The 14817-nt window shown below is 39.2% G+C and overlaps 1 protein-coding gene and 1 long non-coding RNA gene across 3 annotated transcripts in view; one reads left to right on the plus strand and one right to left on the minus strand.

Annotated features, from left to right (window-relative positions):
- Nucleotides 1-391: 391 nt before the first annotated feature.
- On the minus strand, nt 392-13608 carry SLC35E3 (solute carrier family 35 member E3). Of its 2 annotated transcripts, XM_036251777.1 has the most exons (5): nt 12997-13608; nt 12001-12111; nt 7771-7929; nt 3114-3196; nt 544-791 (listed from the first exon to the last, which is right to left on the minus strand). In XM_036251777.1, exons 1-5 carry the CDS (start codon nt 13396-13398, stop codon nt 605-607), a joined length of 942 nt encoding a protein of 313 aa, XP_036107670.1. In that variant the 5' UTR covers nt 13399-13608; the 3' UTR covers nt 544-604. The 2 variants fall into 2 exon arrangements, with proteins under 2 accessions (XP_036107672.1, XP_036107670.1); XM_036251779.1 differs by lacking the exon at nt 12001-12111 and having other exon boundaries at nt 392-791; nt 12997-13525.
- Nucleotides 13609-13711: 103 nt separating this feature from the next.
- LOC118624031 overlaps nt 13712-14817 on the plus strand; it is a 28532-nt gene continuing 27426 nt past the window's right edge. The window contains exon 1 of the long non-coding RNA XR_004958320.1: nt 13712-13818. This is a non-coding gene — a long non-coding RNA (uncharacterized LOC118624031). The remainder of the gene's footprint in view (nt 13819-14817) is intronic.

Here is a 14817-nt window from a genome sequence, read left to right on the forward strand (position 1 = left end):
CTTGAGTGAGTATTGACAAAAAAAAACAAAACCACGACACATTTGTAGTTCAGTGATATGAAACCCTTTGTCACTATTACAGAATTTTTATGTACTTCATTTGGTGTAACCAAACCATCCTATACACTTCATACAATCATTGCCTTTAAAAAGAAGCATGAAGCCCAGGCCGGTTTGACTCAGCGGTTAGAGCATCAGCCTGTAGACCAGAGAGTCCTGGGTTCGGTTCCCGCTAAGGGCATGTGCCTCGGTTGCAGTTTGTCCCCAGCCCTGGTTGGGGTCCTGTGGGTGGCAACCAGTTGATGTGTCTCTCTTGCATCGATGTGTTTCTCTCTCTCTTCCATCTTCTCTCCCTCCCGCTCTATATCTGAAGATAAATGCAAAAAATAAATTAAAAAAAGAAAGAAAAGAAGCATGCATTAAATTATTGAAAAAAGATACTTTAAGTGAAGAAGTCATATTTATAAATAAAATTTCCTCTGTGTTACTTCTTGTAAACCATCATTCAATGAATTCTGCAATGTAATTTTTTTCTTCTTTGAAAGCAACTCACACACTTAACACTTTTTAATCTTCTTGGGGTGACTTTTCTCCAACAAAACAATTAAGGACGTTGTACCAATTTACTCTTAATTCCTTCCTGTTCACTAAGTTTAAAATGGGTATAGGCGAGAATGCCAAATAATGTACATAGCATGCCAAGACCCTGATTAAATGACAGCGGATCCTTAAATAAAACATAGCCTCCAAATAAAGTAATGCAGAACTTGAAGTGTCCAAACATGTTATAGCTGAGGTTTTTGGATAAGGATAAAAAGGAATAACAAGGTAGATGTTACATTCATTCACACACACACACATACCCTCTCTCTCTAAAAAAAAAATCAATAAAAATATTTTATATATATGTTTCTCGAGAAGCCAATCACTTCTCACCATGTCCATTGCTACCATCATGGTACCAAACCACAGTTATTTCTAAATTAGACTGTTATAATGGCCTCTTGAGGTTTCCCTTCCTGTGCTGCCTCATTTAGTCCAGTGGTTCTCAACTAGGGGTGATTTTGCTACCTGGGCAAGGTCTGGATACACTTTGGGCTGTCATAATTGGGGAAGGGGAGTGCTACTGGCATCTGCGAACACCAGGGATGCTGCTAAACATTCTGTGGTGCACAGGCCGGGCCCCTGCAACAAAGACTTGTTTGGCCAAAAAGATCAGTAACACTGATTTGGGACCTGCTCAGTCTATCTTGACACAGTAGACCAGAGGGACCCTATTAGAACATAAGTAAAATCATGTCATTCTCTGCTCAAAACGCCAATGGCTTCCCTTCTCACTCCAAGTAACAGTCCTTATGTCAGAGCTCTGCTCACCTGGCTCCCTGTCACCTCTCAGTCCTGTTACAGTCCACCCTCTGGCTTCCTGCTGCAACCACACAGGCTCCCCTGTTGTTCCTTAGGGCCCCTCACCCGCTGTCCCCTCGCCTGGAATGCTATCCGTCCTGATCCTCCTTAGGGCGCCTCACCCGCTGTCCCCTCGCCTGGAATGCTATCCGTCCTGATCTGAGTGGAGCAAGCTCCTTTCCTTCAGGACTCTACTCAGCAGTTTCTTCTACAGAGGCCTCCCTGACTTCTCTCCCTAAAATTTCAACTCTGTCCCCAACATTTCATATTCTCTTCCTACTTTATTTTTCCTTCTCGGCAATGAATACTATCTAACACTAATATGTGTATTTTCTATTTTTTTGTTTATAGTCTGTTTAAGCCCGTGAGAGCAAATATTTTTGTGTATTTTGTTATGTCTCCAGTGCCTGACATATAGTAGATACTCAATATGTAAATATTAAGTCAACGAACAGTTCATAGTGGGTGTTCAATGAATGTTTGCTGAATGCATAAATGTACTTAATAAGGGCACACACTTAGATGCCTTGACTTGGCAGCACGGTGCAGGAGTTTGGGGACCAGACTCCATGGTTTGAAATCTGGACGCAACACTTCTCGGCTGCATGACCTTGAATTATTTAAACCCTCTGCACCTCCATTTCCTCCTCTGCAAAATAAAATAACAGAATTTATCTCACAGAGCTGCTGTGAGAATTAAATGCCTAATACACACAGGAGATTTAAAAAGTTCCTGGTACAAAATAAACATTGATTAAGTGTTGTTCTTTTACAAAAGTTGGCAAGTGCCTGGCCAGTGTGGCTCAGTGATTGAGCGTCGACCCATGCACCAAGAGGTCGCTGGTTCAATTCCTGATCAGGGCACATGCCCAGGTTGTGGGCCAGATCCCCAGTGGGGAGCATGCAGGAGGCGGCAAATCGATGTTCTCTCTCATAGATGTTTCTATCTCTTACTCCCTCTCCCTTCCTCTCTCTCTAAAAAAATAAAAAATAAAAAAAATAAAGGAAAAAAAATAATAAAAAAAATGTTGGTAAGTATGTTGCTTTTTTACTTTTTTGACATCAGTGTTGACTCATCTATATAAATCAGTACATTCTGACATAACATTACTACACTACCTCTCTGTTGTAAAGAAATCTATTCTTTGCATTTTCCTGAGTGGTGCAAAATGAAATGAGAAGAGAAGCAGAATGTTAAGAATGGGCAGTTGAGTTTAACTCAGACCTTCAAGGTATGACTTCATTTCTTGAAGTAATATTAAGAAAAACAGGCACACCCATATCCATGTAAGTACAAAAACATACTCTAAAATACAGAGGTCTTTCATTATGTGGATAACCACACTTCTATTTTATTACTATAGATAACTGAGAATTGATTGACAACCCAAGCATCCATCCATTTATTTAATCCCACTATGTGCAAGAAATGGTTCTCTATGCTAATTTTGAAAAGGAAAATGGTCATCTACAGCTTAAGAAAATTAAAAAATGTTCATGATACAGAAAGCTAATCCATTTTCCCAGTTCATTTTTTTTTTAATTTCTAAAGACTTTAGTGTGGAATGAGATAATTAAAGATTAAAAATAACTCACTCTACTCAATTTAGACCATGTAATAGTGACTGTCAGGCTGAAGGACATTAATATGATGAAGTTTTAGAAATATAAAAGACTATGCATTTTGTACGTCATTAGGAAAAGGATACGTGACTGGTGAAGTGTTCCCAATGATCCAATAAATTGATAAGTTCACCATGAAAGCTATTACTCCAGACAGCAGCACCATAAGCTACAAGTAAACCAAAAGAAATCACTAATGCAGCTTTAATCATTATAATCATCAAGTAAAAATGCATTTCATTAGGCATTTCTAAAAACACAAATATCCCATTAGGAACAAGATTCAAAAAAATAATCAAATTGAAAGACAACAAGAATTGAGGTTTGTAAAAGAGCAGAATAAATAATATGCTGAAATGCAGTTTTGTCTAACAAAACGCAAAGAAAAATTCTCCAATAATATCCTGCCTCTGAATGTGAATATACAGGTTCATTTTTCTTACCCATCTGAAGAAAAATTACTTTTTAAATAACTTATTATAAAAGTAATACATGTTCACCCAGACAGTTTGGCTCAGCGGTTAGAGTGTTGGCCCGCAAACTGATGAGTCACGGGTTCGATTCCTGTCAAGGGCACGTACCTCGGTTCATCTCCAGCCCTGGTCAGGTTGTGCGGGAGGCAACCAGTGGATATGGCTCTATCATATCGAACATATTCTCTCTGTCTCTCTCCCTCCCTCCCACTCTATATAATGTAAATTTAAAAATATCCTTGGGCAAGGAATAAAAAAAAAAGAGGTCGCCAGTTTGATTCCCGGTCAGGGCACATGGCTGGGTTGTGGGCCAGATCCCCAGTGTGGGGCACGCAGGAGGTGGCCGTCAATGTTCTCTCTCATCAATGTTTCTATTTCTCTCTCCCTCTCCCTTCCTCTCTCTTTAAAATCAATAAAGAAAAAGAAAAAGTAATACAGTCCATCATAGAAAAATAAAGATAGCCCTGGCCTGTTTGGCTCAGTGATTAGAGCGTTGGCCTGAGGACCAAAGGGTCTCAGGTTCAATTCCCAGTCAAGGGCACATACCTGGGTTGCAGGTTTGATCCTCAGCCCCAGTCAGGGCCGTGTGGGAGGCAACCATTGATGTGTCCACATCAATGTTTCTCTCTTTGTTTTTCTTTCTCCCTCCCTCTCTTCCACTCTAAAAAAAATCAATGGAAAAATATCCCCAGGTGAGGATTAACAAAAAAATAAAATAAAATAAAGATAAGCAAAAAGAATATAAGGAATTCTTATAATCACAACCACCTACCACTATTAACACCTTAGCATATATCTTTCCAGATCTTTCTTTTATTGAAGTGCTCATATTTCATATTTGTTTTTATTTAAATTAAATCAATATGTATTCACTGGATAGCTACAAAACTAGGCCATGACTTGTGAGAAACACAATATGTTCTTGTCCTCAAAGAGCTTAGAAAACACTAAGGACACTGTCAAAATCATGATAATCATAGCTTATACTTACATAGTACTTATCATGTGCCAAGAACTGTTCTAAATGTTTTACATATATAATTCATTTAACCCTCACAAACACCATGAGGTATTAAATAAGGAAGGATAAATAGAAAAGGATAGTAAAATATTATCCTTTTTTGTAGATGAGAACACAGAGCACAGTGAGGTGAAGTCATTTGCCTGAGATCACGCAGCCAGGCAGTGGCAGGGCTGAGACTTAAACCCGGCAACCTGGTTGTGGAGTCCTCGCTTAGTCCACTCTGCTATGCTGCCTCCTCTCCACATGAAGTAAGAGTGCAATGCAAGAGTTCTGGCTCAGGCAATAAAAGAAAATGAGCTACCTCATTTATACGTAAACAGACAATAGGTTCCATATGAATCTCTAGGCAGGACACGTCATTTTGGGCTGGCACAGTGAGAAAAGTCTTTGGCTTTCAAATGTATATATACATTAAAGAAAAAAGAGGGGGTAGAGTTCCAAGCAGCGGGAACATTACGGGCCAAAGCGTGGAGGCATGAAAACACAAAGTGTGTACATGGGACAGTGAATAGGCCAATTTGGCTGAGGACACGGGGACAAAGTGGGCTGTACCACTGTGTACACATACAACCTTCTGTTCACATCTCACAATTTTATTTAAATGCTTAAAGTCATTTTCTATTTCTAAAATGAGAGCATTTAGATAACATATTAGTTATGATTTGAATTAATAAGAAGTTTACATTCCAAAGAGATAAATAAGTCATATATGAAGATTTTTTTCTGTCCCATGTGGGTGTTACCAGTTTTCAGATCAGTGCAGTAATAAGAGGATTAGCGGAGCTGGATTTGTGTCCTTATTTAGGTAAGAGTAATACGTCATTTGTTTTATAAAAGTGAGGCCTGCTAAATTTTCAACTGAGAGAAACTTGCTCCTAAAGATTTTAAAAACTGCTTCTAGAAATACATTGTGGTTAATTTCATTGAGTTCACAGAATGCTACACACCTATTTCTTGTTTACTTAGCTCTACTTTGAGGCAATGATGCCCTCTAGGGATATTAGAGAAGGACAGTGACTTTCCCTTATTTAGATGGCCTCAGACTGCTGTGCGCTGTCCCCTTGACTTGATGGTCTTCTGCTGCTCTCCTCTTTCAGATCTGTCAGAGGACCTAGAGCAAAAAACCTCTCCACTTCTAATTTAAGGTGTCTAAGCTGCAATATTTTGAATACCAGATAACGAAGATGGCTAGAACTTTTGTAAAATTAAGAGGAAATATCATGTGACAGTTCAGTGATTTCCACTTTGGAATAAAGGGTTTATGTCAAAGCATGTGAATTTGAAACAACTATCAATCTGCTCACAGGCAGCACTGTAGGGTGGTTAAGAATATGGACTTTGGAGCCAGAATGCATGGATTCAAACTCTAGCTCTTCTTACTACCTGTGGCATCTTGAGTCTGTTACTTAACTCTGTCTCTCAGTTTCATCATCAGTAAATATAGGGAGAAAATAGCATGGGTCCACACAATAAAGTTGTTATCAAGACTAAGTAAGTTAAGCCCTGGCCAGTTTGGCTCAGTGGTTGGAGCGTCGGCCTGCGGTCCAGAGAGACCCGGGTTCAGTTACTGCTAAGGGCATGTACCCCGGTTGCAGTTTGTCCCTGGCCCTGGTTGGTTATGCAGGTGGCAACCACTCGATGTGTCCCTTTCATGTCGATGTTTCTCTCTCTCTCTCTTCCTCTCTCTCCCTCCCACTCTATTTGAAGAAAAAATGGAAAAAAATGTCCTCGGTGAGGATAAAAAAAAAAGACTAAGTAAGTTAATATTTGCAAAGTACTTAGAATAGTGCCTGGAACAGACTAAGGGCTAAGTGTGATAAGTTAACACCACCAACAAAAAAGACATTTCTATTGACTATGTTCCAAAGGTTAAAGTTATAGGAAGCAGACATTCCTTTCCTAAGTGGTGGATTATACGTTCTAACTTAAAATGTCCCCAAAGTACATATCCCTTTGATCTGGCAATTCCACTCTTAGGATTCTACTTCATAAAAAAGGTATCAGTTCATGAGGACACATGTACAAAGATGTTTATTGCAACACTGGTCATAGTGGTCAAGAACTAGAAGTAGAATTACTATACAGCCATTGCAAAGAATGAAATGCAGAGACTTTCATGAGCTATTAAGTGGGAGGAGTCAGATACAGAAAATCATGTGATATGATCCCATTTTTGTAACAGAAACAAATGTTTATTTATGTATATATACATGTGTACATGCATATGTGTATTGTGTATGTTGATATGTGGGTATGTATACCATGGAGAAAAATATGGAAGAACAAACACTAAATGCTGACATGACATACTTCAAGAAACAAGGATGGACTAATGAGATGTGGAAGTATATATGGGTAGGAGGACTGGGGAAAAGGAATCCATGATAATAAAGAGCATATATGATAAGGTTCCAAGTATATAAATTATATATACACACATAAATGCATGTATCTGTGTATCTGAAAAAGATCCACGAAATAACCACAAAAATAATAAAGGTAATTATCTTAGTTTGGCAAGATTCTAGGGGACCTTCACTTTCTTTGTATTTTTATGTATGTTTAAAATGTGTACAATGACCCTGCATTATTTAGATCATTAAAACAAAATCAAGCAGCAAGATAAAGACAGTTAATTATCTGTAAGGGAGCTCCCATAAGACTGTCCATTGATTTCTCAACAGAAACATTTCAGGCAAGAAGGGATTGGCATGAAATATTCAAAGTGATGAAAAGCAAGGACCTACAACCAAGACTACTCTTCCCAGCAAGACTACCATTTAAAATAGAAGGAGAAATAAAGAGCTTCCCCGACAAGAAAACACTAATGGAGTTCGTTACCACCAAACCAATACTATAAGAAATGTTTTTCTTCTATAAGAAGAAGAAAAACAAAATCAATAAGCCTATATTTTCACTGTAAAAAAAGTAAAATAAAAATAGATGCCCAAATTAGTTGTGGGCTATAGCTTGGAGTGGTCAGAACAGTAACCAGGCAGTAGCAGACCTGAATTTTGGCCTGGTTTTGTCACTACCTACCTGTCTGACCCTAGGCAAGTCCCTTAACTTTCATGCCTCAATTTCTTCATCTAAAAAATAATCCTTACTTTGCCTCCCTTAAAGGGTAATTATGAATATTAAATGTGAGAATGGATCCAAAATAGTGCTCTGGAAATTAAAATTATATTAATAATGGAGGGATTATTATTATCTTGTTTCTTAGACACCAAAACAATTCGAACTCACCAAAGCAGAAACTGACCAGGGGCTGAACAGTCCTCCTTCTCCAAACAGTGGCTCAAAGAAGGGCACCGCAACCAGCAACATGCCAGACGACATGGGAGCCTGGTAGTACAGCAGCTGCATTGAGTTAACTTGCAGTTCATGCTGTTTGGCTCCTACCCACTGAAAATTAGGAGATAAAACCAGTTAGGCAGAAAGAAAATAGCATTACTTAATAAAGAAAAGATGTCACTCTAGCTACAAAGATGGGGATGTGGGGCACGGGGCTGGGCAAAGAGGAAATGCTTAATTATTCTACAAGGTTTCAAAGATCAATAACATATTCAGATGTTCTTAAAGCACCTGGGGCGAGAGGAACTTTATAAATTCTATGTCTGAGCCTGTATTTTCTTCTGAATTATAAAGAAGAGGGAAAAAATCCTCTCTTCCCTTCTGATCCTAATAAATGGGGAAAGTCCATGTACACAGGAGCCCACAAGCATGAGAAATCTCAGGAAAATAAAGCAGGAATGGAAATTTTGGTCATTAGTAGGAATACAGAAGCAGTGTCAGACTTAATTTCTTTCTAAAAATGCCCCCCCCAAAAAAAACGGGGGGGGGGGGGACAGACAGACTAATTAGAGACTGACAGGAACCTCAGCTATCTGAGGTGGCTGCCAATGTATGTGGCTAGAAAGCTATGTGAGGACTTTCAATTCACTTTTAAAAACCCAGTCAATGGTAAAAGAAATTTTCCTCTTTATGGATGACTTTTCTGTGGGTAATCTCCCACTAACACACCTCAAAAAATGAGATGATCACAAACCCTAAACAACTATGTCCTTCAGTAGAACTGACACCTCAAAGCCTCAAATCCCATCAGTCCTCAAAATGCTTCACAAATATGACTGTTTAAAGAAAGTTCGACAGGACAGTTTGAATACGATCTGGCAAAAACAGCCGGGCCTTTGAATAATTGCTCCTACATAATTCCTTTCCCTGTAGGTCTGGGTATCCTGTTACATATACTCCAAGTCTATAGAAATTCACCAAGACAAAAACAGAAGAGCAGGAAATCTGACACACACTCCTGCCAGCCTTAACTCACAGTCTTTTGCAGATGAAGGACAAAGAATTGATTCTGCTGCTGCTGGCTCCTTGGGCCACCGAAGTGAGCAAACACAAATGCAGAGTGTATGCCTGCCCCTCTGCCCCTCACCAGGCAGCTGTGTGTCTCTGACACAGAACCTCCTGGAATCATGGTGAGTCAGGGCCTCCACTTCCCCTTCCTGCAGTGCAGCCTGGCTTCTGCCTACCACCCTCTAAAGAAACTGCTCCTCCAAAGGGCACCACCACCTTCACCAGCCATATCCCAAGGCCTCCCCTCCACTCTCCTCCTGCTAGAACTCTGCAGAATCTGCACATTTCTCTTGGAAGAACTTGACCTCCGATTTTGCACTGCTTCCTGACTCACCTCTTCCTTCACTTACTATTTTTAAGGTAGATATCTGGCCTTCCTCTTTTATCTCCCTAAATGATTTCTTTTACTATCTGCTGACACCTATAGTTCTGACCTCTTTCCTTAAACCCAACTTCTTCAACAATTTACAGGCAATCTTCACTTAGATAATCTGCAGAGACTTGTTTAAAATCAAGTTCATTACTTCCTTCCCCAAATTAATTCTTCCTGTGTTACTCCAATAACTGATACTATCTCCTCCAAGGATCAGACTCCTTACTTTCCTCACTCTCACAAAAGGTTTCTGGAGTGTTTTTCCTTACCTATTCCACTACCACTGTCCTTGGCCAGCACCTTCCTGTCTTCCCCTTAAAACATGGAGAGCTTGCGAACAGTCACCCTTTCTTCCCTCTCTGGTTAACTCTTAATTGCCACTAGAGTTAATTTTCTAAAACACAGGAAATGATCAGGTGTCTCTCCTATCCACACTCCTTTCCTGGTGCCTGCAGGGTGAAGAGCACTCTTCTTTAGCATAACATTTAAGACTGTCATCTGGCCTCACCCACCCCTAAGCCTTGTCCTTACACAATGCCACTATAGTCTCACCAAACAAATCAAGTTCTCCAAAAATGCTCCATACATCACTGCAAAGAAAGACCTCTAGTATAGTTCTTTGAAAGATGCGTCCTTCAACTTAAATTGCCATTTTTTCCATGAAAACTTATCTCACCACCTTATAGTAGAACTTATCTCACCATTTCCTCCCTGAGGTGAACCTCAAAACTTTACTCATACCCTGAGCTATCCTACTTTTGATCAGCTATCTAAATGTGTTCCTACCATACTGAATTGTAGTTGCTTTTCATCTTTGTATCCTCAAGTCTGGGCAAAAAGTAGAAGAAATGTCTGCTGAACGAATGAATGAGTCAACAGTCTTTCTACAACTAAAGTTAATAGCTAATCACTCATCTTTTAACTCCTTTTAATGCCTCAGCAGAAATAAAGTTGAAATTATACCTGGATACAATGGGAAAATACAACTTTCTTGGACACAAATTTTTGGGAAATATACCTATTTTATAATTTTTACCATTTACTATTAATGGAGAACTCTGCCCATTTGTTAGCATATAGTCATTTCTTGGTCAATGTTATTTCAAGTATCTACCCGAAGGATACAGAATCCTTTGATTCTAATCTATAACAATGTTAAGACATGTGTGATAAAAAATGGTCATATTGACATGAACAGAGTATCATGAATTTAATATATATATAATGAATACAAGAAAGTCTAATGTTCAACAAATAACATTTCTTGCTATATATATATATATATATATATATATATTGTTGTTGTTAATCTTCAATCGAGGATATTTTTTCTATTGATTTTTGAGAGAGAGTGGAAGGTAGAGTGGAGTGCAAGGGAGAGAGAGAGAGAGAGAGAGAGAGAGAGAGAGAGAGATAGCAAACAACATCAATGTGAGAGATACACTAATTGGTTGCCTCTTGTGTGCGCCCTGACTGGGGTAGGGGATGGAACATGCCTTTGACTGGGAATAGACCCACTGAGCAACACCAGCAGGCACTGCTATATTTAATAAATATTTAACCCATACTGGGCAAAACTAAAAGTTCATTTAGCAAAAAAGAATGTTCATTTACTGTATCTAGTAACAAAATTTCAACTCACTGCAGTATACCCACATTTTCTAGAAGCACAAAGCTGAATTTCCTCTGATTACTCTTCAGTAAAAGTCAATATCTGGGAGTCAAGTGACAAGACTGAGTGGGTGCTCCATCCTTTCATGCCATGGTATTTTTTTTAGACTACTTCTCTGCCACTGAAATATGTATTCAACCCCCCAATTTTTACAGGTTGTTTCTGAAATGATCAATATTATAAAGTTTAAGGTGTTAAGGCTGTATTATTAAACTCCTAACATTCGACAAGAATATCTTAGTTCATAACCAGTGGATGTTTGCAAAAAAAGTAAAATTGGTTACACATTTTATCTTTAATTTCCCCATGCAAGCGCACCCAGAATTTTCAGTCCAAGGTTTTCAGTATAGAGAAAATGCTGTTTCACTGTACCCTACACCAAGTTACTTTCATATATGTGTATATAATGTGTGTGTGTGTGTGTGTGTGTGTGTATATATATATATATATATATATATATACATACATAAATACTTGTTCAGATTTTATAGTAATAAAGTGGATCCATGAACAAATTTTTAATGAATGCCTGCTACATAGGCAAGGCACTATGCTGGTACAAGTGAAATACCCATTGCTATAACATATTGATGTAGACAAATTATTCGAAGCCAATGTACAAGTTGTAACAGTAGCATAATTTTTGAGGCAAAGATTTATAAATCTGTAATTTTCTTTTCCCACTCAAATTTTTGAAAGTGTACTCACTCCTTCACAATAATATTATAATTAAAGGGTAAATGATAAATGTAACCAATGAACTCTGTCCTCAAGTAAAAGGTCTTACTACTCATTTTGTGAAGATTTCCCATAAAATAATATAACACCACCCCAAACTCAGACCGTTAAGCATGGGTATTATACACTTACAAACAGGTAGGTAGGTATTTGGTGAGCATCATACACCCCTCTGTCTCCTTTCTTCTCTTCACTTTGAGTCAATTTATGCAATGATGTTTTCTTCCTAACAGTCTATTGTCTCTATACTGTATTTTCTAAACCTTGGGATACAGCTTCAAAATTTATGAAATCTGCTAAAAAGGCACATAAAGAAAAATAAATTACCAACCACTTGATAAAGGGATGTAACTAAAACACCAAGAGCAGCAAACACCATTCCAAGGAAATTAAACTTCACATCGTAATAAGAATTTAGGATTACACCTAAAGTTATAGGAATCTGTAAAGAAAAAGAGGTAAATGTTGTTCAGATTAAATTCAAGAGTATTCCTTTCATGGTGTCTTACAAAGTTAATAAAAAAATAAATTTAAAAAAACCACTGCGAAATAACGAACCTCTATAATTTTTCTCCTTTTCTATTTGAAAATACTGACTGTCAATCTTGTTTTCTCAAAATTAAATATGATAGTTCTCCATATGTTCACATTTAATTCTATTTAAACTTTTGGGTAAAATAATGAGTCAATGCATTGCACTTTGCAAGAAATAAATACCACATGATATGGGCATAAGAGTAAAAGAACTCCAAAACTAGTGTCGAAACAACATATAAACATACAACAAAAGCATTTGGACCTTTAATATTGTAAATTATTAAGTGCTAAAATTATTTTAGTCCATTTCCTTATATTTATAGATGCAGAAATCTCTGCAGAATGTCTGTCGCTACTGACATAGTCTGAGGCATATTTTATGCTAAACCTTTAATGTTCATTATATATGGTTTGGTTCTACTGAGGGAGGTGAGCTGTTTTCGGTTTGGCAGATATCTGATTCACTGAATTAGACTACCCAATACAGCTTTTTTTTTTTTTTTCTTGCTTTTTTCCCCCAATTACATCATTTAAGGCTATCTAACAAACAGTACTTATTAAAACACACAAGCACAACTTCTGGGCTAAGGGCCCAATGAAGTGCCAAGATGGCTTTTTTCCATCTCCCAAATAAGCCTTAAATTTACATGCTCACAGATGACACATGCGTGGATTTCAAGATGATGGGAAAGAGCGTGGCGCAAGGTTAAATATTCAAATTTCCCGGTGAAAAAGACGGTCCAGGAGGTGGGTTGTTAGAGGTGCGCCTTGCGAAGCTGAAGCTACTCACCAGCGTGAGTTGTATTTTGGTAGAAAAGGTTTTCTTGTAGCAGAGGGTCTGGATAACTATGATCACCGGCGTGGTCATGGCCTTGGCCAGCTGATAGGTGCCTATGGTGTTGTTCTGCAGAGAAAGGTTAGTGAAAACAACGAAGCCACAGAAGCTGAGGGCCAGGAGGAGGAGCTTGGAAGGCGGCAGACTTTTAGGGGCAAAGATGTTCAGCTTCTGGCAGAGGTACAAACCCAGCCAGGTGACCACAAAGTGCACCAGGGTCAGGCTCATGTTGGGGAAGCCGTGGTGCACATAGATCCATTTGTTGAGGAACACGATGCAGATGGACACCAGCAGGTTGAGCAGGAGCCCGGCGGCAATGCGCCCCTTGCCCCGCACTCGGTCCGCCAGCCAAGCCATGACCCCCCCGAAGCCGGGGCCCTTCAGCTTCCGACAGGGACGCCCGGCCTGCCTCCCGCGGCCGTTGCCCTCCTCCTCCGCTGCCGTGTTCTCGCAGACGCTGGCTTCAGCTCCTGGCGGGGGAGAGGGTCCCAGGCGCGCAACAGCGGAGTACACATGCTCTGCCACCGCCCACTGAGCCCGCGACAACGCGGCAGCACGTCCCGCGCGCCCCGCCCCCTGACACGTGACTCGGGCGCCTGTGACTCCGTCCCCAACTGCTCGCTGAGCAGCCTCCACCCTGCGCAGGCGCGATGGGCTCTAGGTGCGGAAACACTGTTGCTCAATTGACCGCATGAGACAGGTGCTGAGTGAGCAACTTCAGCCTTCCAAACAGGCAGAAGAGTAGACAGTGTTACGAACCTTCATATACTCACCATGGTTAGTAAAACTGTTAGGATTTGCTTCTTTTTGTATCAATGTTTGGCCTTTTATGGTTCTAGAAAAGTGTCCATTTTACTTAAATGTTCTAATACACTTGGTTAGAGTTGTATATAGTCTTCCATCATATTTTAAATTTATTTCATCGGCTGTATCACTTTACTCACTCTAAACATGCGTTTGGGCTTTCTTTGTTCCTTGATTAGCTTTGCCAGCAATTTGTCTATTTTATGGGCCTTTTCAATGATTACTTCTATTGACTTTGTTTCAAGTCATTACTTTCTTCATTCCAACCACCCCCCCCCCCAATCTCTCGAATAGAATGCACGGTTTGTTCAGTCCTCAGGACAATGTAATATTGTCATTGTCCTTAATTCTTAAGTAGTCTGATTGAGAGTTTTAATTTCCTCTTTGATGTAAGAATTATTCAAATATTGAGCACCTGCTTTGTGCCAGGCACTATATTTGGCACTTGGGAGGTAATGAAGAGTAAACCAATCCACACCCTCTCTCATAGAGCTTAGTGAGAGAAGCCTGATACTAAACAATTATAAACCATAACAAATGTTCTTAAGTAACAAAATATAATCCTATGAATGTATAAGAGAATCTGATCTAAGCTTGGGGAGGCAGAGCTGGTCAGGGGCTTCCTCAAGAAGTGATTCAAACTAACATTTGAGAATGAATGTAAGTTAATTAGGCAAAGTCTAAAGTCTAGTTTTCCTAACATGGTCTTTTTGATACACTTTTCTTCCTATCATGCCATCAAACTCTACCACTGTACTCTACTGTGTGCCTTTCCCTTTGTAGATTTATGTTGCCACCCTCCCTTACAGTTTGGCTCTACAGACCCCTACCTGATCAAGGATTTATGTTTACCCTCACCTGCTTCCCAATTAAGAGCTTAGGCTTTAATTAGCCTATCTTCATTGTCTCCTTGTGATTATAGATTTGGACTGATAATCTTAGCATAGATTATGTTACATTTTATCATTCCTC

Source organism: Molossus molossus, unplaced genomic scaffold, assembly GCF_014108415.1.
Source record: "Molossus molossus isolate mMolMol1 unplaced genomic scaffold, mMolMol1.p scaffold_m16_p_10, whole genome shotgun sequence".
Taxonomy (NCBI): Eukaryota; Metazoa; Chordata; class Mammalia; order Chiroptera; family Molossidae; genus Molossus; species Molossus molossus.